The following is a 22,633-nucleotide window of genomic DNA, read 5'->3' as shown; positions in this document are numbered from 1 at the left end:
CCTTTGCTTTTACAATAAATATGGAATTATAAACTTAGCTGACACACCTAAAACACTAATTTGGACACAAAACTGATTCAAGTGATGATGCTAATTTCCCAGCACATCTTTACTATGCTGCCAATGCCGCCAGTTGCATACATTCGCTAAACATAATGTATGCTAAAGCGTTAGCATGGAGTACCAGAGCCAATGATCTACCACGGACACATGGATTATTTTGGTTTCTATGTTCTCATCACTTAACGAATAAGTTGACCAACACGGCAAACTTGCGAAAACTCTGTATTCCTTTAATGTCCCTAATGTTGGCAGTGCTGTTAGATTGTGCTACTCACGGGTCTTTATTCTCCTGGGAGCCAAACATGATCATGGACTTGAGGGCGTTCCAGTCCTGCAGCACCCTCTCCAGAGCCAGCTGAGCAAAGCGGGGAGGCTCCAGGTCATGATCTGGCATGTCAGAGTCTGAGAGAGAGGAAAGGGGAGGAATATAATTTTAAAAAACTGAAACCCACACCACAGTCTGAACTGGCAGAAGACAGCACAACACAAATCTCATATGCATGCTTGTGTCGAGCTTAATTTCAGAGATGCTTTTTACTTATTTGGAAAAGACAAATTTATAAACCATTACTCTGCACTGATGGTGAAAGGTGGAGAAAACATGAAAATGATCCTGTACCCACCTTCTGCATTGGCAGCTTTGCGGTTCCTGTCTTCTCTGATTCGTGGCGGTCGGTACTGACAGTGCTCAACACTCTGCCTGGCAACAGTCTGCACCAGGAACAGTAATATATGCTCCCCCCTATGGACAGAAACAAAAACCAATTGGAGAAATATCACTTTTTGGCCAGTAATACAATACCAGGTGTCCGCCATACAGCATGTCAAAATAATACAGATTTTGCCAGAAAGGCCCACAGCCACCTGCCCATTATAAATCACTTTGTTATACAAGTACACCCCTTAGAAAGAACACTAATCCAACTATATTGTAGATAATAAAGGGCAATACAGAAGAGTACCATAAAGGAATCTGAGTGGGGTCTTACCTGCTGTTTGGTGTGGTGACCAGGTTGGTGGTGGTGAGTAACCTGTATAGCAGGTCCAGGCGAGCAGCCTTCTGGCCTGCGATCAGTGTTTTACACTTGCATTTCTCCCAGCAGTCACAGTATGCTGTGGGAGAGGTCCTCTTCAGCCTGGGAAAGAAGAGAAGCAACACAATAAGTTTATGACTACGCACATGACCTAGTTTGAAACACTGGAGATGAAGAGCAATGATAAGAAAGATACAAAGCTTCACAAAGCTTCACAAAGCTTGAATATGGCTAAAAACAATAAAGACTGGCACTTACTTGCAGTCGTGTCCCTTGTGGCACACCCTGGCACACTCAGTGCAGCAGCAGAGAGACTCAAGCAAACCACAGGTCCGACACTCGAAGATATCCTAAACACAAATTAAATGTGGTGATAAATTTCAGTGTGTGAGAACTTTGAGATTTTCTTTAATGTAATCATCAGTTCAAACTGAGTGCAGAGCGAGTCCTCCATTTTGCCCACTCTTACCAAAAACGCTTCATTAAGAACTGAATTTGGCTTGAGTGTGGCTTACAACACTGTCTCTTTTATAGTAACCGAGAGCTTTTCCTCTGAATCTCAGAGCGAGGGCCTCCTGTCCTGTAGGACTGACCTGGTTGATGTGCTCGGCTCCGGTCCAAGTGAAGCTGCAGGTGTCGTTGCAGCAGAGGACATAGAGGGGAGAGTCGTCCGGGTTGGTCCCCAAGGGGCAAATCATTTCCATAAACACAGAATCTGCATCCTCCTTCTCTGCTATGCCAGGGTCACCCACTGTGTTCAAGACAATTGAGGGACAAAAAGGAAAATATGAGAACAGGGGGACGCCAGTTATAACGTGATGGCTGTTGTAAGGAGGGCAGTCAAAATAGGTCATCATGCACATAAATAATGGATAACCTCCAATTCTTAATCTTTTACCCAAATTCCATCAGTTTGACATGAAAATATTTGCGCTGTTTTATCTGAATTTATTCATGAAGATGGTAGTGTTTTGGCTGGCATCAAAAACGGAATTTCCTTCTTTCCACAGCACTGTTCTCTTTCCTTCCCATTTCCCTTGGTATTAGAACCACATCAGAATAGATGTAAGAGCAGTAACTACCAAGGCAGAGCTGGTATTAAGTACAGGTTTGCGAGAACAACAGCTTCCCCTTAAATGCCAACCCAGTTCACAACAGACAGCAGTGAGCTGATTGAGTGACCTACCCTTGGCCATTTTCTGAGCAGCCTCCAGAACAGTGATGGCTGCGGGGTAGGCTCTCCCACTGACTGCCAGCATGAATGGGGTCATTCCACGGGCATCCCTGTCAAACAACACAACAACAATACACACAAACACGTTAGAGGGACAGAAGAGTGAATAAAAAAAGAACAATAGACAAAAACCAGGGCCATCTGCTGCACAAGAAAAAGCTTCGGTCCATCCTGTTTTATTTAAAGGCTGCAACACTGGTTCTCTACAAATTCAGAGATGTTCTCATATATAAAAGAAGAGTTGTACTTGGCAGAGAGCAGCTCTCGTAGGTGTGGCCTCAGAACAACGCTGTCACACATCAGCTTGAGGATAAGGTGGGCGTTGGCCTTCCGGTCTTTAGATTCAACCACAGACGGCTCAGTGGACGGCCCTGCTCAGAGGGAGAAGACAATCCATTAGATCTTAGAGACACCATATACATTTTTGCATTCAGAATACCTAAGATGTATATACAACTAATAAAGCATTAATTAAGGAGCCGATGAGAAGGAGACAACATCATCATGGGTGTCATAATTTTAGGGTACAACACCTGAGCAGTGCAAGTGTACCATGTAACACTCACAAAAGACAGCACAAATGGACTCTTGATCTCACTGCACATGTGGCCACTTAAATCCAATCCTGACTGGCAGTGAAAATATTGTCTCCTCCTCGTTCTTTCTTCTATAGTGAAAGTGCTATCTGACCTGGTATGGTGGAGGTGCTGGGTCCCTGGCTGGTCCCTGTTGAGGCAGTGGTGAGCGAACCCACACCTGGGGCTAGGATGAAGTCAATGTCACCGTCTGTTGTGGAAAAAAACATATTAGTCTGATAAAAGTAGCCAATATTACCAATATTAGGATTGTAAATGGCTCTTCCTTTAAGAGACATATGACTGCAACGTCCTGAGACTCTTTATTCTTGAACTAAACGTTTTAGACCTCTTCCCTCCTACTGGCAAGGAAGGAGAGAGTTACCTTAGATGATAAAAAATAACTTTCCAACACAGTTGTGTCAGAGCACATCGACACCAGACCTCTCACTTAAATCAAAACAATTATGGACACCTTGAAAAGACAATCTACAATCGTGCTAGCTAGTTGGCAGCGATTTGCTGCACTGACCGGGGTCCATGGGTGGGGGGTCAGGCACCCAGCTGGGAGGGGCAATGGGTGGAGACACAGGGTCCTGGTGGTCACTGGAGGAAGGGCCGGACTCATGGCGGCCGAGACCTGCTGCTCTTAGAGACCGCCGCATCATTTCCCTCAGACGCAGTCTGGAGACAACACACAAAACAAAAGAGGGGATTAGAATTAAGATTAAAACATTTTTAAAGATTCCATGTTGGATTTACACCTTCAAAGCTGAGATTGTTGCAATCAGAAGACATGGGGCAGTGGTTGCCTGAACATTAAAGAAGCAGGCTTGTGCCTGCAAAAACGGCATGATGAATCCCATGTCACCCTTGTATAGAGTTTCTATGTTTTGGTATGAACTGATTTACTGAATTGGGACACCCAACAAGATGCCTTTCTCGCAAGAAAACCTGTTTATTGCATTGAGACACTTTTATATGTGGCTTTCTGTACAGACAATTGCTCTTTATATATTCTGTGTAGCACAACAATAATATCACTCTTTCTATGTTATTTACCCTCTGCTACTGGAGGAGCCAGTCCTATTTCCGGAGCTGTTGCTGGAGACCACAGAGATGGCATTGGCAATGGCCTCCACAGCAGACAGACGCTCTGCAAATGTGTTTCTCTCCGACCGTTCAGCTTCTGAAATGACACAGCACCAACACTTACCATGGAGACAAGAGTCAGGGAGCAGCAGGCAATTAAACAGATTCAGATGAGCAGAGTCCAATCTGGAATTAAGTGTTGAGTGAAAATGTGATATTCTTCCATGACTGTCTAAATTTTCCAATTATGATGACAAAGTTCATGGCTGAAAAAGGCTGGGAAGAAAAGTATAAAAATGACCGTGTGGAACCATAGACCTGTGTAACACTCAGTTTAGTTATTCTAATTTAAAAACAAAAATAGAAAAATGGGGGAATAAATGGTCCCGCCAATGCCAATTAATCCATGGCATCCAGTTGAAATAAAGACATCCCAGTTTTCTGATTGAGACTAATATCACAATTTTCATTTTATCAAACAAAAGAACAAATTAGAAAATTGGAAAACTCTTAAGTCTAAAATCTTAATACTGCAATTGTACAGGGGGAAACAAAGTGAGATTATAAATACTGCACTCAACTTCTCCTTTTTAATTAATTTTAAATTTGAATATTAAACTGATAAGCGTTACACACACCCACCATCTCTCACAGAGATCCTAATATGCTGTCTATCGCTCCAGCTTACCTTCCTCCTCCTTGGTCTCCTTGTTGCTAACAGGGAAGCAGACGGAGACGGCGGCATGGAGGATGTTGCGGTTGCCGTCACAGCGGTGGCCCAGAAGGGCTCCGAGGGCCTGGCCGCTCTGGTCCAACAGGAAGGCCTGCTCTAGGTTCACCAGGTACTGCCGACACGCCTCATAGTCACAACGCAACACGTGCTGCATCAATGTCTGCTTCTGAAATGCACAAAGAAGAAGGAAGATTAAGTAATGAGTGTGACAACTCCTTTGGATGTGCTTTCTGTGTGCAATAGTAATATTGTTGGTTTAATTGTGACTTGGATGACTGTTTTCTGTTTTTTAGAGAGGTTTATGGGTAGGAATATTTCCAGTGGGGTGGGGTTTGCAAGGTAATGTTTTATTTGTAATAAAATATTTTTTTTTATATTTCTTTGGTTTGTTTAGCCTTTGTTTGTCCATTTATTTAGGGCTATTTATTTTTTCTCACCGTTTTCTATAGAAGCCTCCAAACGGTATTAAAAATAGTAATCCTATGAACATCTAAGTGACCACTCTTCATTGATCCTCCCTATGAAAGGAAATTACACATAAAACAGACTTCATTGCATTGTGTCTATAATGCGATATTTACCTCAACAGCCATGATAATAATAGCAGCTTTCTTTTTAATGGTGGAGTTAGAGGGGAGATTGGCCAGAGAGTGCACCCCCATGCCAAGGCTGTTAATGGGTGGCAAGTCCAGCCAATCAGGATCTCGGATTCCACCCATGCAGTCTTTGGCCATAGGGTAGATTGTGCCATTTCCATCCCGGAGGATGATGGGAGACTCCTGGAAGAAAGATCATTCAAATGTCAAGAGCTTACACCATGTATGAAAGCTACTGACTTAAGAGCTGCAGCCAAGAGGCATACAGAAAAGGTGCTGGGGAAATATATATATCTATTTCAACATTTAAAATAGATAGTGAAGCTCTCTATAACATGTGCGTTAACACTCTATTTCTGCAAAATATGACACTTATACAGGTGGTCAGCTCACCTGTCCTGCAGTGAATATGGCCACATTGCGCTCGCTCTGCCCCAGGAAGGCCAGGTTACTGGTGGGGAAGTTGTTCTCCTGCTCAGCTTTGCCTGTGGCCAGGTCAAAGATACAGTACCTTACCCAGTTACCAGTTTTCAGCACTGCGTGAACTCCTGGAAGAGGGGGAGAGGTTAGAGGACTAGAAACACCCTCTTCAAACTACAGAAATATATTGGTAACAAATTGAAATGACCTACCTTTGGAGTCAACATTCACAGCCAGAATCTCAGCCTTCTCTGGGATGCAGAGCTTTTTAGGTGTGCGCTGAAAGCAATCGGGAACTTTGGGAGTTCCACCTGTTTTGACCACCTGTCGGAAACAGAGCGAGGGAAGGACAAAAGAAAGTGCATGAACATCAGAAAAATAGACTCTCCCAGCCACAGAGATTACACATTTGAATTATTTTCAGCAGGACTTTCATTACAGAGATGAAGCACAAAAAAACTCTTCATAATAAGCAATACTAGTTTCATTTCTTTCCATACCTGCAATTCATCTATTCTGAGGAGCCTACAGTCCTGTAGCAGTGACGACGGGTCGGAGTCGGTGGGAGCAGCAGTGCTTTGGCTGCTCATGCTGCTTGATGTCCCTGGAAACTTCACAGCAACATACGCACCGTCCACTTTAAGCACCTTTGATTGGGAAAAAAATGTTGGAAAACTGGGAAGAAACACATAATAGGAAGGCCGAGGGCCAAAATGCGATCTGAAGGTAACAGAGACTCAAGCAACAACATTGCAAACTACTACTGCATTTGGTAGCTTAGGTCCAATGACAATGCTACACATAATATAGGTCAGATTCACCCACTACCCGTCAGCACCCACCTTTCCTACGGGGACATTTTTAACATCTTCCACGAACACCACCTCCCTGAGAGGCCACTGCTCCTCATTGACCTTCTCTTCCTCTTTGGGAGCCGGGGTAGAGCGCCTTCGCTCTGCAAAGAGTACAGAATAATAACTGCTAGTCCTTTGATCACAGCATATTGAAACAAGACACTTCATTATCATTTGCAGCAAAAGCAGGCAGACCAATGCAAAATATACAACGGTATAGCTTAATACTCCTGATCTGGCCATGAAAGCTATAATGCTAACCAGGTCATAAAAGATTAGTTTGTACTAAGGAAAACTAATTATTAAACACCCACACCTTGCCATATGGTTGTCATGATAAGAGGTGGTAAAAGGGCAACCAACAGCACAAACAGATGTACAATGAGCTGGCCATACTTCGCCCTCACAGGAGAAAAAGGCAGGGAAAAAAAAATAGATGATAAAAGACTGTGCACCATCTGTTTCAAAGTCAAAGGAGTCATGAGAGCACAGAGAGAGGAAGAAATAGGTTCTGTACCTGTGAGATAGAGAGAAAAGGCAAGATAGAGTGCTGCGAGAGAGCTAGAGCTTAAGAGGGAGAGATAGCAAGAGAGAGGCTGACATACTGTAAGGCAGTGAGGCACTGCTAGCGATGGAAGAGGTATCACTGCAAGTAGACGCTGGGGAGGGAGGGGGACCCATCTCAGTCTTCACCAGCTCTGGCTTGCTCTCCGTTCTAGAGGATAAGAAGAAGATTCATTGACTGATTTTTAATTTTGGATTAATAAAAAAAAGTTGTTAAGCACATGAAGGCATTACACAGCACTTATTTTCAACTGGGTTCATTTAATTCCAGAGTGAGAAGGACCATGTATGGGCGGGTGGGGTGGATGAGTGAGCGAGCAGGGACTAATGACTGTCACGTAAAATAGATTCGTTTTAAATTTCTTTAAGAGGAGAACATCAATCCAAGTCAGACAAAGTCCTTGGGGCTCAACTGTTCTGTTTCTGTTTCTTCACAGCGGTTAAATTCTCTGAGATCCAGCACAGCTGCCTTCTTTGGCCTATGCTAGTCACGAAGAATACATAAACCTGATCTTCTACACATATTAGGTTGTTAGAGGGAGCAAAATCACAAAGAACCTATGTATTAAGTCTATAACTACTACACAGAAACAGATGGAGACAATTCAAATCAAGTCCCAACATGCACTGCTTTTTGCTAGGTATAATGGAACTGACTTTATTTCCTGGGTTTTAGTGGTCTTCTCCATATTCTTGAGGCTCTCCGGCGAGCGCAGCTGGAACCTGCAGCTGTCGTTCATGTTCCAGACAGACTCCAACAGGACTCCCACCTTGGGAATTCCAGCGTTGACAGAAAAGGCCACTGCACCGGCATGGTAGAGGGGGTTATTCCTCAAGCACACCTAAGGAAGGAACCAATAAATACATGTTGTATCAAGGTTATATCAACTGCAAGGCTTACACTGAGGACCTAACCTGAGTTTTGAGTAGAATGTCAAAAGAGGAAGGTGGAAGACTCTCCCATAGGAAGAGGCACTGAGTCCACCACTTCTCCATAAGGGAACTGAGCCTTCTCAAACAGGCACAAGTATAAAGAACAAACAAATATATTTTTATTTAGGTGTTCTTACCTGTGTTCCCACGGTGATGTTGGGTATTGAGGAGATGCCAGCACTAGACTTTGGCTTCTTGTTCTTGGCTCTGGCCTTTTCAAGCATCTTTTTTCGTTGACTAAAAGGCACAACACCCCTGTGGATGGATAGAAGCAGTGAAATGTCAAAACACCGCCGACACTCATACCTTGCCCTGATATGTGGCATTCTGGCTTTGTTTAAGAGAGAACGTCACTGTGCATTCAGGCAGTTTAATGTTGCCTTGCTGAATGTCAGCTTTTAAGATGGATTCACACTGCTTGCTACAGGCCCCTGCTGTGTATTTTGGCAGAAGATTGTAGAAATAACCAGTTATAAAAGTTGAATTTAATTGAAATAAGTCCTGCTTGGTGGATCATGTGTATGTGAAATTTACCCATGGACCCAAACAATTAAGAAAAGGTCTTAAATCATGTTCTGCATGGTGTGTCTTGTTTGCCGTTAGGAAAGGCAACATTAAACTGCTATAATTTGCAATGGAGTTTTCTACTATACAAAGAGAAAGAATGGCACATATTGGGTTAACACTTATCTTGCTCTCACTATTCTTCAATGTTTGAGGTCTAAATCTGGAGAAAATTATCTGAGGGCCTCTGTTGCAGCGCTTAATGAAAGCAACGACAACATCTTTATCCATCTGTGACTCGTGATTGATGAATACTTCATTACGAGAAATCTTACTCATTATCAGCTGTGAACCACATGGACCCATTAAAGGCCACGACTATCTTGAAGCTTAGATATCTGAAGGGGAACGCTGAGCCAAAATTTGTTACTGAACTCAGCAGAAAATAAATTCTAGGGCTGAAACGATTCCTCGAGAAACTCGAGTAACTCGATTACTAAAAATCATCGATGCAAATTCTTTGCATCGAAGCTTCGTTTAATCCATATAACTATATACACGCTCAGTGTTTCGCACGGATGATTATTACTGTTGCACAACGCGCTGGAGAAAGAGAGAGAAAATAGCGAGGGGCGAAGAGAAGAGACAGGCCAGAGAAAACGACAGAAAGTGTCCAAAGTTTCGGATCCAGTGTTGCCAACTTGGCGACTTTGTCGCTAGACTTAGCGACTTTTCAGACCCCCCTGGCGACTTTATTTCTCAAAAGCGACTAGCGACAAATCTGCCGACTTTTTCTGACCATGGGAAGCAATGTTAATGTGTTGAATCCCAAAGCATTTGGCAATAAATTGGTTCGGCTGATGCTGGTTTTCTCTACTTGCTTGTCTAATCCAGAGAGGTCTGACGGTCACAGTGCTTCCCACACAGTGTAGCTCCCTCCCTCCGCTGAGAGCAGGGACTGTAGGATAGGGTCCACTTGTAATTGCTACCGGCGTACACCGAAACTGGCCGGGTGGGCGGAGTCAGCACTTAATATTAAAACGGGATGAGACGAAGGCTAGTAAAGAATGCACGTTAATTATGGCTATATGTAATGGCTAGTTAAGAACGTAAATCAATATGGTGGCTAGTTATGATGTCCCTAAGTTAGCTAAGTTTTGCTCAAGAAAATAACCACAGAAAATAAAATGCTGCAGTCAATTTGTGAAAGCCTGAGCTTCATTCATGTTATTATTATGATAGTCACACACACATACACACACACACACACACACACACACACCTACTCCCCTCACAGTGATGCATAAAATACCCCAGAAAGCAAAATATCAGGTGGTGTTAGTAGCAATTGGAGCCTGAAATGCACCAGTCCAATACAGCAGGTATATTCAGTTTAGTTTGATTGCAGTGAGTAGGGTGAGCAGGTGTAGGGCAACCCTTCAACATAGCAAATAAATGTACATTAGCCAGTCTTATGAACTTGTATGATATTTAGGCCTAGTAATAAATATCAATAATAATTATTATTTCACCTCGTTTTCAGTAAATCACAGTGTCGTATGGACAGCTTCGTGCGGACAGCTTTTCTCTTTTGTATATTTACTATTGCTCTTTAATAAAGCAAAAGTATTTCTTATCCGATTACTCGATTAATCGATGGAATAATCGGTAGAATACTCGATTACTAAAATAATCGATAGCTGCAGCCCTAATAAATTCATAGTCTAATAATAAGCCAACACTAGATGACTGTATAAAGCCAATTCCTCCCTAGCTCTGACAGTTTGGTGTGGTTCCGTTTTGTTTAGTCATCTACCCAAAAATTACAATTCTATTCCATCTAGTTTCATGGTGAAGCCCTCTCTCTACTCACCACCAGTAGAGGCTACTCTCCAGCTGTGCACAGGTGTAGAGAGCGCAGCAGTGCAGCGACACCATGCGTTCCCCCTGCAGCTCAGGGAAGGTCTGGGCGCTGTGCTCCAGCTTGGAGGCCACTGTGCTCAGCGTGTCGTCCACCCAGGTGGCCACCTGTACCAAACAAACAGTAAATATGCCTTAATTAAATAAAGATCATGTATAAGTGTTAGAGTAGGGATGGCTGATTAGCAACTGCAGAGACATGTATTTACTTAATCACAATCTTATAACTGCACAAATTATCTTATGATCAAACAGTGTTACCATTAGCAGAGCAGGACACACAAATTTTAACGTCAAGAAGAAAAGCGAGCGCGGGCTACCTTGTTGGTCTCTGTGGCTACAGTGGCTCTGATGCTGTTGGCGGACAACAGGGTGATCTTCTCATTGGCCAGGCCCAGGAAGGATACACGGGGGTGATGAATGGAAGGGTTCTGTTTGGAAAAATGACAGGGAGAGGAGAGTTAGCAGCGCTCCTATATCTGCTTACCAACCATCTGACTCCCTGACTGCCTAACATCTGGCAAAAGGGACACCGTAGGCTGCAGTGGAGTGCAGGCTAATAAAAACCCTATAATCACTTAAGAGGAACTGCTACTCATTAAGGGCTACAGTCAGTCTGCTTATCTGAGGAGTTTTGGCCTACTGATTAACTAGCACCTCTGTTCAAGTAGCTAGGAATAACAATTTTTCCCTTTAATTTTCTTAGTCCATACTTCACTACCTACCTTGATGTTGCCTAAATGATATTTAATGCTCGCTCAATTGAGTGACAAACATGTTATTCCATCCAAAAAAATATATAAATCTCCACCTGTGCATTTCTGTAGGGTTCAGGTTCGCTCCACTTCCACTGGTAGAGCTCTCCTTTAGAGCTGACAGCCACCAGCTCTGAGAACAAGGCCCCAATGCTCACAAACTTCACACCATCCTGGAGAGGAAATTAGAGCTCTCAGTGAAATGTGCTGCTAAAGGAAAATTAACTCATCCATATCTTGGCGGATATGGACAGGACATGAGTTGCCTATAATAAATCACTGGTAATCTTGAGGAGCAACTTGCTTACAGGAGACATATTTTCAAATACAGTTTGAGGTCATAACCTAACGACGACACACAACATGCCTCATCATCATTTTTGAGCAAAGTCTCTGAATCCCCAGACACAGAACCCCAGCTCTGGTTGTCCTCCTCCTACCTTGTCAGGCCACCACTGGAGCTCTTCTCCCAGGGAGACAGGGCTCTGTACTGGGATGCTCTTCTTGTCCAGGCTGGGCTCGCCCTCGCGGCTGGTGGAGCCTCGCTCCGTGTCGAACGAGGCCCCGTCCAGCCACCGGCGCTCGCGTAACCTCAACACAGACTCACGCTCACGCAACAGCTCTGAGTCGCGCTCTAAGGGAAGAAGGAGAACTGGTATGCAATAAGGTCACACCAGTGGGATAAAAGTAAGCCACTCTCTGGGAAAGACCCGTCAACATATTTTTAAGAATAGAGAGAGAGATATATTTTTTAGAATCACTGTAATGCAAATCAAAATTGCAGCACTGAGATTGAGTGGGAGTCTAAATTATACTGGTGGGTGAGGCCATTTGCACGCTCACATGTTAAAATGCGAGGTAGAAGAGGAAGTGGATAGACAGAAAGAAAGCATGCATATGGGCTAAGAGTGGGCTAGGTAGGTTTTTAGAACAGACTGCCATAGTGGGTCCCTGTTAAGACAGGTGGGCCTAGCGGGCCTTTCTCAGAGGGCTCACAGTACGTACTACAGCCATGCAGTATACAACACCAAACATTTATAGACTGCAACACCAAACATTCATACTACAAAACCAGCTGAACAGATTGAAGAGAAAAGAAAACTAGATTTATTATCCCAGCAAGTAAGCTCAAACAATTCAACTTTTCGATTAAATAGATCCAATACAAACACATCAAACTATAATGACAAATCATGTGGAAAACTACACCTCAGTTAAATACCTATGTCACAAAGAGGAAAAAAATACACACATCCCTGATCATAGGAAAGGACATTCTTCTAGTCTGACTCCTACAGTTGCCAGTTAGTGTCAGAAAACTAATTTCCTCATATAAGACAATACCTTTCCTGGGTTCCCTATGTCTAACTCTTCAACTCTTCAGCCACTCTTAAGTTAAAGTCTAAAGGAAAACTTCAAATATTGAAAACATTTCATTTTTTCCTTACTTGAGACCATTCAAGTTCATTGTGTGGTCTTTGAAAGTCATCAAACCTGCATCCCCACAAACAAAACCCATCACCAGTGTTGCCACCTAAGCCTCTCTAAAATCCTGCCTTCGCTTCACTAGTTAGAGGTGAGTTGGTGAGTTACCTCTGGAGGATCCCAAGCGGGACAGTGAGGAGCGCCTGAAAGAGGGGTAGCCAAAGTAGCTGATGTCCTCAGAGAACATGGCGTCAGCATCGATAATCACACTGGGATGGGCTGAGTGGATGTCTGCATCCAACAAGGACATGAGGTCCTCTACAAGGGACAAAGATACAAAAGGACATAAGGTTTAAGAAAATTGTTCAGATAAGACTCCATTTCTTCATATAAATATAGCAAATACGGTCTGCATTTGTCTAGACTATTACAATGTACTTATCAGAATTTTCTAATTAACTGGTACTTTGTATGTCAAATGTTGTCCACCAATGCCCCTACAGTCAAATCACTAATTTGTATACTGCATTGCTCCTTGAAACAATGCCTATTCTCATAATGAATGTGCATGTATGTTGAACTGTTAGCAAGCTTCAATACTAAATAGTGATGTAGTGTATAAAAATTACCCCTCACTGAAAAAAAAAAACATGTAATAAACATTATCTTATGTAGGTCATTGAGCGTTTTGTCACCATTTCTAGTTTTCATGACAAACCTCCAGGCAGGTAGGACTCGCTAGCGGTGTCGTCTCCATCATCCCCGTCCTCGTCATCCCGGCTCAGCAGGTTGTTGACGGCCAGGTTGACATCCAGGTTGGTCCTCTGGAGCTCCCTGATGATAACGCTCCTAGACTTCCCCTGCAGGACCACCTGGGCCTGGGGAACAAGGACAAGGAGGACAAAGTAGATGACGCATGTTACTGATCCTTTAGTGAAGAAATTGGTTAGTCTGCCAACTCTCAGTCAAATTGGTGAGGGGAAGAAAACCAGCATCAAACTTTTTCTGCACCCACAGTATGGGAAGAGAAGACATTATTTGACTCATCCATTTGTGACAGCAGAAAATGTCAGTTTACTGACGCTGGGTAAAATCGCAGATGGGAAGAGTCGAATGACATCAGCATCAACGGCAGCACCACATTTCTCAGAAGCCTTAACATAGCCTAGTTAGCTTCCAAAATTCAGATCAATGCCAATAACCTCCATAGCAAAGATGTTGTATCCCTCACTATCCTGGCGGGCTAGGTGAAATTTTATCATCACATCTCTTGCTTTCATCTATTCTATCCACTCAGATCTACAGAAGCGTCAAGAAAACGGCACCTGGGTTCTGAAAAGAGATTAAAGAGATTTTCTACCAGGGGAGGTGTCATGAGTACAACATCAGTGTGCATAAGGGAATGTGGGTCAGAAAATCTGTAAAGATAATAGAATGCAATTATGGCCAATGAAAACATCAGAAAACGGTGTACTAGTTTTTGCAAAGAGCATTAGGGAATTCTCATGGGAGAATTAATGAGAGCAAAAGGGAGAGATGTGTGACATAAATATAGATTGAAGTTCATCTTTCTAAAATCTATTATTGACAAAGTGTTAACTGTATGATTTGTTTCTGTAATGATACAGTAGGAAAGTGCTAAACAAAACAATCGTCTAAACAAAGAAAAGGTGTATACATGTGGGGAATTCTGTACCTGAGAAATAAGTTCTTCAGGGATGACAGAGGCTGGGATGACTGGCTGAGGCTGGCTACCCAGCAGGCCCGAGCCACGGTCCCTCCCTGTGCGGATCACCCTGGTCTGTCGACGCGAGTCCCGGGCTGCGGTCGACGACCTGCCCGAGGTGCCGCCTCCTCCGCCACCGCCTCCTCCTCCGCCCCCTCCTCCTCCACTGCTGCCACCTCCTGCTCCACCTCCCCCTGCTCCTCCTCCACTCCCACCTCCTCCACTGCCTCCGTTTACGCCAGAGCTCCAGCGACTCCTGTTACATACAGCACAAGGCCAGAGTCAGAGGAAACTGCCAAAGAAACCATCTGACTAACAGGACAAACTCAAACACACACACACACACACATCTGGGTACGCTGGGATTCAGCCTTGTGACAGCTGAGACAAAGCAGTCGAGACTCAGGAGGTTTTGCATTAGCAACAATCAAAGGAAGGCAGAAATTATCTGGTGGCCCGTTTCCTAATTTAACCAGGTAATTAGAGAGAAAATGCACTGAGAGTTTATGATTAAATGTCTTATGTACATATTTTGATATTCAAAACTCCATTTCAAATTCAAAACTGTCAGGGTTATAGGTTCAGGTTTAGAGGGTTATTCTGTAGCTTGTGTTAGCTCTGCACCACTTCAAAATGAAAACCCATTACAGATATTATCTTGAAGGGGGAATGGATTCTCCTGTGGTCACCAGTGTCCATATAAAAGCACTAAAAATGCGACCAAAGAGACTGCCAATTTAACTGGGTTGATGAACATGACCAGCTTTTTTTTCCTTTTTTTAAATATGCATGCCATTTGGTGGACACATTTTTCCAAACCATTTACAGAACCCTGCATGTTTTCTCTTCAGAGTGGGTGGCATTGGACACAGTGGGAATAAACCCCTAACCTTTGCAGCGTCAAGGTTATGCTCTACACATTGAGCTTTCACAGGACCATTAGTCTCTGCCAACCCTGCCAGAACTTACCCAAGGGTGTTGCCTGCCAGTCTGCCCAGTGTGTCAGAACCAGACAGGAACCAGGGCGGATCACTAGTCCTGCCTGGCCTGGAGCTCCTTCCTGTCCCTGAACCACTGCTCAACTTTGAACTGGAAACAAAAGATGGGAGATCAGTTACAAGCCTATATAAGTCCCACACAGGACCAAAAGAAATTTTTTACCTGGGTAAACAGAAACTAAAATTAACCCAGGTTTTTGGTAAATTAGGCCCCTTGGTTAGGGCTTTACTTTCTTATGATCTTATACTGTGAAACAGGAGGGGGTATGGTGGAGACTAGCATGGCAACACCCTTGGGAATCAGAATTGGCTGCAACTCGTTCCTCCTTCAAGACTTTTTCCTTTTTTAAAAGTTCTTGGGGTTTTGGGGCTGCGATTGCTTTCTCCTATATCAAGATTTCTTACAATGGGAAGTCTTCTGAGTTTAACAATAACTAGGCTAATTCATTATTCTGAATTGATGTACTTTAACTAGGCTGTTGGTATAAATTGTTGTAAGCCGTAGCAAAGTGCCACAAGGGTACAAAAGAGAATGACTTGCCAAAGACTAGGATGATACTGAATTAAGCTACTTCCCAACAAAATAATACATTCATGTTTAGTACTATAATTTTGCAGGACAGTGGAAAATAGAAACAGAGATTTGAATTATTCAGATATAAAACAGAGAAAGAGCAAACAAACAATGAACAAGCTGGGGCATTAAATGTTTTTTTTTGTTGCCATTCAAAAAGTATCAAAGATGATAATAGGTCTTGTTCAGAAAGCTGACCAACTTGCCCAACAGACAATCTGCAGTCCTCTTTTCCATAGGCTTCCCGGCAACCCACAATGATGCTGACTGCAAAGCTATTACCATTTGAAACCGTCTCATTTTCTTTTGCAAGTTTGTGCCAGGCAACATGTGTTCTGCAGAAAAGCTTGGACCAGGCTGCTCCTCAGTCTTTTACAGCCTGATTCACATGCATACTTAGCAGCTAGAGGGGCCTTGAAAACTCTGAAATCACTGTTGGATGCTGCTCTGCTGGCAAGATGTAAACGACTATCAATGAGACATTCACCAAAAATACATGCTCACAGCCAACACAACCATAGCAACTAGTAAAAAGGCATTCTTTTTTTATAGAAAATGAAACACAGCAAGCAGCACACACTCACACAGTCATAAATGCAACTGGCTTTCAGAAAGCTATGTTTTCTAGATACTCTGGGGATACAATTTCAGGCTTGTCTAGCTTTTGTTTGGCCTGAAGATCAGTACAGACCGAGGGAAATTTATTTTTATATTGGAAAACCAAATCATATGCCCCTACAATGCATGTAACAATGGGGAAAAAATCTTTCTGAAAAGCAGCCTATTGTGAGAATCACAGGATAGATATCATAATCTCAACAATCATAACACCAAAGCATTCCTTCAGTCCAACAGCAGCCTGTTAGTGCAGTTTTCAGGGTAAGAACAGAACTGTGATGTATTCAGATATAAATTTCATGCCTGATAGATGGAAAGCTTTGCGTTGAAGATTCAGAGCATTACTCTGGAAGTGAAACCATGCCCAAATGTTTTATACTCGGCCAGAAAGGGCACAAGTGCCGAATGGAATTCAAATCACAGCAACCACCATCAGTAGGCCTGAGCATGTTCAATGCATCTTGTACCAGCCATCTACAAAAGCAATAGGTTTTCTAACTCTGTGCCAAAGGTAAAACAGTTTCCAGGAAGGATCCCAACATAAAGAAGTCTCTCACCCATCACTGCCATCCGGTTTGCTGAGCTCCAGGCGATCGGGCTGGACAGCAAAGCTGATTCTACACACACGTCCATCCTGAAAGAGACACATCATTCATGGTTATCAAAGTCACGCATTTGACAAATAAAAGATTATTCTAAATCTGCCAAATTCCACCAGCTTTACAGTTATGGTTTGACTAATAGTGTTACCACAAAGGGGAAAAAAGATTTTGTAATGTTGACTGCAATGTACCAAAAATGGGATTGAAATGCCATCTGAAAAGCACCTGCTGGTGCTGAATAAACCTCATAAAATCATTTATTACATTAAGCACATCATAAAACCAAAAACTCAAAAACCTTTTGTCCTCCACATCTGAGTCTATATGATAATCACATAGTAAAATACTGCTGTGCAGACCACTTCATATACCACAGGAGTGCCCTTACAAGCACTGGAGTCTATCACAAAATAATACATCAACGCAAGTACTGTATACTCTAACAGATTATTTACGTTATATCCATGCAACATTACACTAAGCAATAACACACACCACTGCTTTCCTAAGTTGCGGTCCAAGGAATAAAACCTTAATATTAAAATCCATACTCATTCTGCACACACTTTCACCTCTGCATGTTTGACCTGTTTGCTGATGTTTCAGTGAAAGATTAGATAAACATACAGAGGTGAATTACTGCATGTCTCTTCAATGTGTCCATAACCCTGTTCAAACTGGATTAGCTTCATCAGGGGAGGTCCTGCAATTGTGACTATAATCAACACGAAGTCCAGAAAGTAAAAACCCTGAAGCAAATTGCCTACTGTTTTTCAGCAAAATGCAGAGGTCATCTGATAATAGTAATCCGATTTGAACTGTCATCTCGGTAATATAATATGGTGTTACATTTTTGGTGGCCGGCAGATAAAAGGAAGTGTAGATCATGATGTTTTGCATGTAGGCTATGAGCAGTAATTTGAGGGAAATCACAGAGATCTTTTATTCCATGCAAATGGTCTGCTGGAATTATCCACAAAGCATGGAAAAATTACATTACAGGACATCCCCCAGTAAAAGTAATCCAGTTGGAATAGTGCTAATGTCTTACAGCATTACCTCAAGGAGAAATCCAGCATGGTTTGGACCGACCACACATTGTTTCAGGGTGGCCTGCTCCAGCAGACTGAGGTGTGGATGACTGCATTGGGGAAAAAACAAATGGAGATAAATAGCAGGAAATATGAGATAATAAATGGGATAGTGTTCACACACATCAATCTGGATCAAAGTAGCCGACAGTCACCATGTCAACACAGACTCACCTGTTGTAGTTGTATTTGTTGAGTTTCTCTGAGACTTCACGGAGCCTGATAAGAAGACAAAGACCAAATAAATGCAAGTAAGACCCATTTCAGTGTAATGCAAATATGAAGTGCTGAAAGGTAAACATCAAAAGATGAACCGTTAACTACAAGTCAAACCTGCTAAATTTCACAAAAAGTTAATTATTGTCAAGTGGAATTTTTCCCCACATAAAAACTTCATGGCTTCAAATCATCATGTCGATCTATTCAATGTACCTGATGCAGTATACATAAATTCCAGCTCATATTATTGAGTATAGCTAAATGTCTTAAAATTGTGTCATGTGAAACAAACAAGCAGCATTGCATCTGTCCGCACATTACAGCATTAACCAATTAACCAATCCATACTGGGCATGAATGATGAGGCTAGGTCAAAAGTCTGGATAACCACTTAATTGTGACGACATCCGTTTATATCGTTGTGTCCTATTTTGCCGCTGCCAAAAATGTGAACGTAGGTGTCATAAGCTGTCGTCCACTGTTGGCTTCACTCATCCTAAGATAGCAGAGGACAGGTCATAGCCCTGGTCATAGGGACATAAGGGGCGAGTGCTGAGACCCATCTGACGATGACAGCAGAGCAACCTCTAAGAAACTCAATAGTGCAATGCTAGTCTCAAGCCTGCCACTCCAAGGCAAGAATGTCTGTCATCTATCTATAGTCAAAGCATGAAGGCAATGAGTGATGTAGGCTACTGAAAATGATCCATCAACAGATTTCTGTAAAGTTTAAGATAGTCTGTCCTATTAACTTCCACAGCAGTGAGACTAATTAAATGGCCTGGCTGACAGACAGAGTTCATTGAAATTCTCCTGACCAAACAATGGAGGAGGCAATTAGACATTTACTTTCTGAAGGACGACCTTCCACACCCTCATGTTCAATACAGGTTGTCAATCTCCTTTATCGTAATTAACCACTGGTTCAGCATGTGATACTGTTATAGATCTTGCCTCATTATGTCTAACTCGAAGACAATGGAATTATGAGAACAAATTTGCAAAAAAGCAAATGGCATATTAAACTATCCACATATGAAATGTAAACGAATGTATGTATGTATGTGCCTATCTGTTTATTGTCTATATTCCATGTTGTTCCACTGTTTGATTAAATGACAGGTTTAACACAGACAAATGTAAAACAATCTGAAATCTCCTTTTCAACACTGCACAGGAGGCCCCTTAGAAACTAACCAGGTGCAGGTTAAAAGGAAAACACATATTCCTAAATTATAAACACTGACCCAGCCACTTTCCTCTGGCTCACCACGTCTGAGACGCAAGTGACACAGTGAAGCTAGAAATACCCCCATACTACAGAAGCACATTTAAAAGCCCATGCATCAGTCCAAACACTGCAGGGAGGTAAGAGCAAATGACTCACAAAGCATCCAGGTCAGTCATCCACTAACCTACCAGGCAAATAAATGGCACCACCATAGCACAGACACAAAGCTTGACAAGTCATCTCACGCCATGTAAAACAAGCCCATTTAGCAAAAATAGATTATTAAAAGTCCCTCTAACTGCAAAGGAATACTATTTGCAATTCTATTCTACCTAATGTGTCAGAGTTGACCTTAGTTAGGTCAAGAAAACCATTGGCATTTGGTTGAGTAAATGTGACCGGATATTCATGCCAGGCAAGAGCTTCAAATCTGCCAAAGTGGACCAAGCCTTTTCTATTTCAGATAAAAGCACTTATCTGCTTTGACAACTGCAAGTTCCTTCTCGGGTAAAAGAGAGGAGGGGGCCCAGTAGCACATGGTGACTATAGCTCTGCATGTGTGCAATGGCATGCATGCATGCCTGGGGATGAAACAGCCATGACCTCCTTAGGGAAGTGATGGTCTATACCAAGATGTTTGACTGGCCTTTTCAATAAGAATCTGATCCACCACAGTGAGTTGTGCTTTCTTGTCAGTCAGGCCAAAGTTGGTGCCACATAGTAGAAGAGTATACCAATCTGCACAAAGCTTTCAAATACTAGCAGCCTATATCCAGTTCTTTATCTCAAGGTCATTCTAAAATACACTTTACGACTTCTCAACCTCTTTGTCTTAAAGTAGCTCAGCTCATTAATCAGTTCAATCTCAATGGATGATATAAATAGGTTTACCATAAATCACATGCAGTGCCAAAATACAGGTCGCATATAATTTTCTGGACATTATCTAGTACTACTACCTAATGATCTCTACAATTTCTAAATAAAACTATAAACACAAAACCCATGGCAGTGTAATGACACTGGTGCCAGTTACTACTATTAACAATATTCAGTGTCTAAATTGCAGCGAACAATGAATTCAACTTATAATGTCATGTGATCATTGAAACAACCTTCCCTTATTCTAGTATCCCACTCTGCTTACTCGCACTTCATATGCCTCAGCATGTCAACTTATCAAAAACGATTACAAGAGTGATGTGAATGCAATGTGTTGCTAGCTGTGCATCATTGCATTTTTCCTGAGATATTTATCGCACTGCGCACACGGTGCAGTAGAAACGTTAGAGATAGAGAAAGGTGATATTTCCATTGATGTCAACATATAGCACCATCATTTACTTAAAAAAAACTTGACGCAAAAGACACAGATACAAACGTTTGGCTTTGGCAAAAGCGTGGTATAGCATTAGCTTGCTGTTAGCTTGCTAGCACTAGCAGCTAGCTATCAGTTAGCTGACGTTAGCTACTTCATTGATCTTGATAATCAATGAGACGCCCACAAAACAAACATTGAGACATACAAGAAGAGTATACAACAAAATTCGGCACGAAAACATGATAAACTTATACAACATTGTGTTTTATGACCTATATTCCCTCTCTTTTCCCCCCATCCCCCAACCCGCATTGTCCATCTCAACTTTGACTGTGAGCCAATCATTCCAGAGAACCAAGGAAACAGCCTGCTAACGTTAGCTAACGTTAGCAGCACTACCGACTGTTTAGCTAGCAGCAAGCTAACGAGGATTGTTCAAGATGCCGGGCCTTGTTTTAACCCGGGGGGTCATAAAAATCATTTCAACTCGTATTCACACGTATGACAATGTCGACATCGTTCACAAACATAACGTTGAACACCGTGTACCACACCCCGCACATAAATATTGATTTCAATTCTTCTTTTCCACCGCCCGCAACAAAATACCTGTCATTGAGCTGATCCTCGGTCCCGGGCAACGGGTGAACCACGAAGTGTATAGATGTCATGGGGTCAATCCAAAATCACACGCAGACGTGTGAAATATGTGGAAATTGTTATTTTCTCGATTACTGTATATAAGAGGGTTCATAGGAATCTTATAATGGCGAAAAAATCCCGAGTATAGATCCACAGCCTCCTCACCCACATGCCGCCATCTTAACTCTACCAAGCTTCTTCTCTCTGTGTTGATTAGCGCACATGCAACCGCTCTGCTGGTTGGACCCTGAGCACAAACAGGAAATGTGTTAAATTGGACGGGATTGGCTTGGAGAAGAAAGGCAATGCTACTGTAATAAAAAATACTGTACTTTCACACACCAAACTCTTTGTTCTGATCCAATACATCAAATGCATCTTTGTTTGTCTATATTTTTCAGGCACCTGCAGTAATTTCCAGGTACATCCATTCCAGTATCAAAGAAAGGGTTAAGTAAGGTTAGGTTATGACACCAGGTTATGCAGACCAACTCTAGTAGGGTATTGTTTGGAGGCTGAGCATGTAGGATATCAGGAATCAAGCTTGATCCTTATAATGTAACTAAAGATCATGTCTGCCCTTAATAATTGCCAGGAGCCAGCATTCAAGAAAAAACAGTGAAAAAAGTGTGTCAGTGTATTTCCAAACCACAGTTACAGTACTCCACATGCTATTGTGCTAGCCAAAGCCTGAGAATAATCTGGCAGTACTGCATGTGCTTAACCATTGGGAATATCTGCTCGTTATAAGTGTAATTCACCACTAATCATACATTTGTTCATGATTATTATTACTATATTATTATTCTTGTTGAGGCAAGAAGGAAACACAACTCTGTGTCTCTGTATGGCTGACAGCACTGCCTCTAGGTGCAATCAAAGGAATCATGTAGGATAAATCCATAATAT

General features: G+C 42.4%; 1 protein-coding gene across 6 annotated transcripts in view; it reads right to left on the bottom strand.

Moving 5' to 3' along the window:
- Positions 1 to 21,913, bottom strand: part of ubr5 (ubiquitin protein ligase E3 component n-recognin 5) — a 39,495-nt gene extending 17,582 nt beyond the window's left edge. For 4 of the 6 annotated variants that reach the window (XM_071902387.1, XM_071902388.1, XM_078287084.1 and 1 more), the window contains exons 1-31: positions 21,692 to 21,913; positions 18,486 to 18,530; positions 18,280 to 18,361; positions 17,176 to 17,252; positions 15,398 to 15,517; positions 14,399 to 14,684; positions 13,421 to 13,580; positions 12,871 to 13,020; positions 11,718 to 11,929; positions 11,334 to 11,450; positions 10,843 to 10,953; positions 10,476 to 10,630; positions 8,236 to 8,353; positions 7,823 to 8,007; positions 7,207 to 7,316; positions 6,590 to 6,702; positions 6,248 to 6,394; positions 5,960 to 6,071; positions 5,721 to 5,875; positions 5,313 to 5,510; positions 4,687 to 4,897; positions 3,969 to 4,095; positions 3,439 to 3,590; positions 3,022 to 3,117; positions 2,579 to 2,702; positions 2,284 to 2,381; positions 1,691 to 1,848; positions 1,356 to 1,447; positions 1,053 to 1,199; positions 687 to 805; positions 339 to 465 (exon numbers count right to left, since the gene is read on the bottom strand). In XM_071902387.1, coding sequence (XP_071758488.1) covers positions 339 to 465; positions 687 to 805; positions 1,053 to 1,199; positions 1,356 to 1,447; positions 1,691 to 1,848; positions 2,284 to 2,381; positions 2,579 to 2,702; positions 3,022 to 3,117; positions 3,439 to 3,590; positions 3,969 to 4,095; positions 4,687 to 4,897; positions 5,313 to 5,510; positions 5,721 to 5,875; positions 5,960 to 6,071; positions 6,248 to 6,394; positions 6,590 to 6,702; positions 7,207 to 7,316; positions 7,823 to 8,007; positions 8,236 to 8,353; positions 10,476 to 10,630; positions 10,843 to 10,953; positions 11,334 to 11,450; positions 11,718 to 11,929; positions 12,871 to 13,020; positions 13,421 to 13,580; positions 14,399 to 14,684; positions 15,398 to 15,517; positions 17,176 to 17,252; positions 18,280 to 18,361; positions 18,486 to 18,530; positions 21,692 to 21,753 — 4,166 coding nt within the window. In that variant the 5' untranslated portion in view covers positions 21,754 to 21,913. The remainder of the gene's footprint in view (positions 1 to 338; positions 466 to 686; positions 806 to 1,052; positions 1,200 to 1,355; positions 1,448 to 1,690; positions 1,849 to 2,283; positions 2,382 to 2,578; positions 2,703 to 3,021; positions 3,118 to 3,438; positions 3,591 to 3,968; positions 4,096 to 4,686; positions 4,898 to 5,312; positions 5,511 to 5,720; positions 5,876 to 5,959; positions 6,072 to 6,247; positions 6,395 to 6,589; positions 6,703 to 7,206; positions 7,317 to 7,822; positions 8,008 to 8,235; positions 8,354 to 10,475; positions 10,631 to 10,842; positions 10,954 to 11,333; positions 11,451 to 11,717; positions 11,930 to 12,870; positions 13,021 to 13,420; positions 13,581 to 14,398; positions 14,685 to 15,397; positions 15,518 to 17,175; positions 17,253 to 18,279; positions 18,362 to 18,485; positions 18,531 to 21,691) is intronic. The other 2 variants (XM_071902385.1, XM_071902386.1) reach the window with 1 other exon arrangement.
- Positions 21,914 to 22,633: the final 720 nt, after the last annotated feature.

Source organism: Centroberyx gerrardi, chromosome 12 (genome assembly GCF_048128805.1).
Source record: "Centroberyx gerrardi isolate f3 chromosome 12, fCenGer3.hap1.cur.20231027, whole genome shotgun sequence".
Lineage (NCBI taxonomy): Eukaryota > Metazoa > Chordata > Actinopteri > Beryciformes > Berycidae > Centroberyx > Centroberyx gerrardi.
The sequence above is the reverse complement of the archived record's forward strand: the minus strand, read 5'-3'. Positions and strand labels throughout refer to the sequence as shown.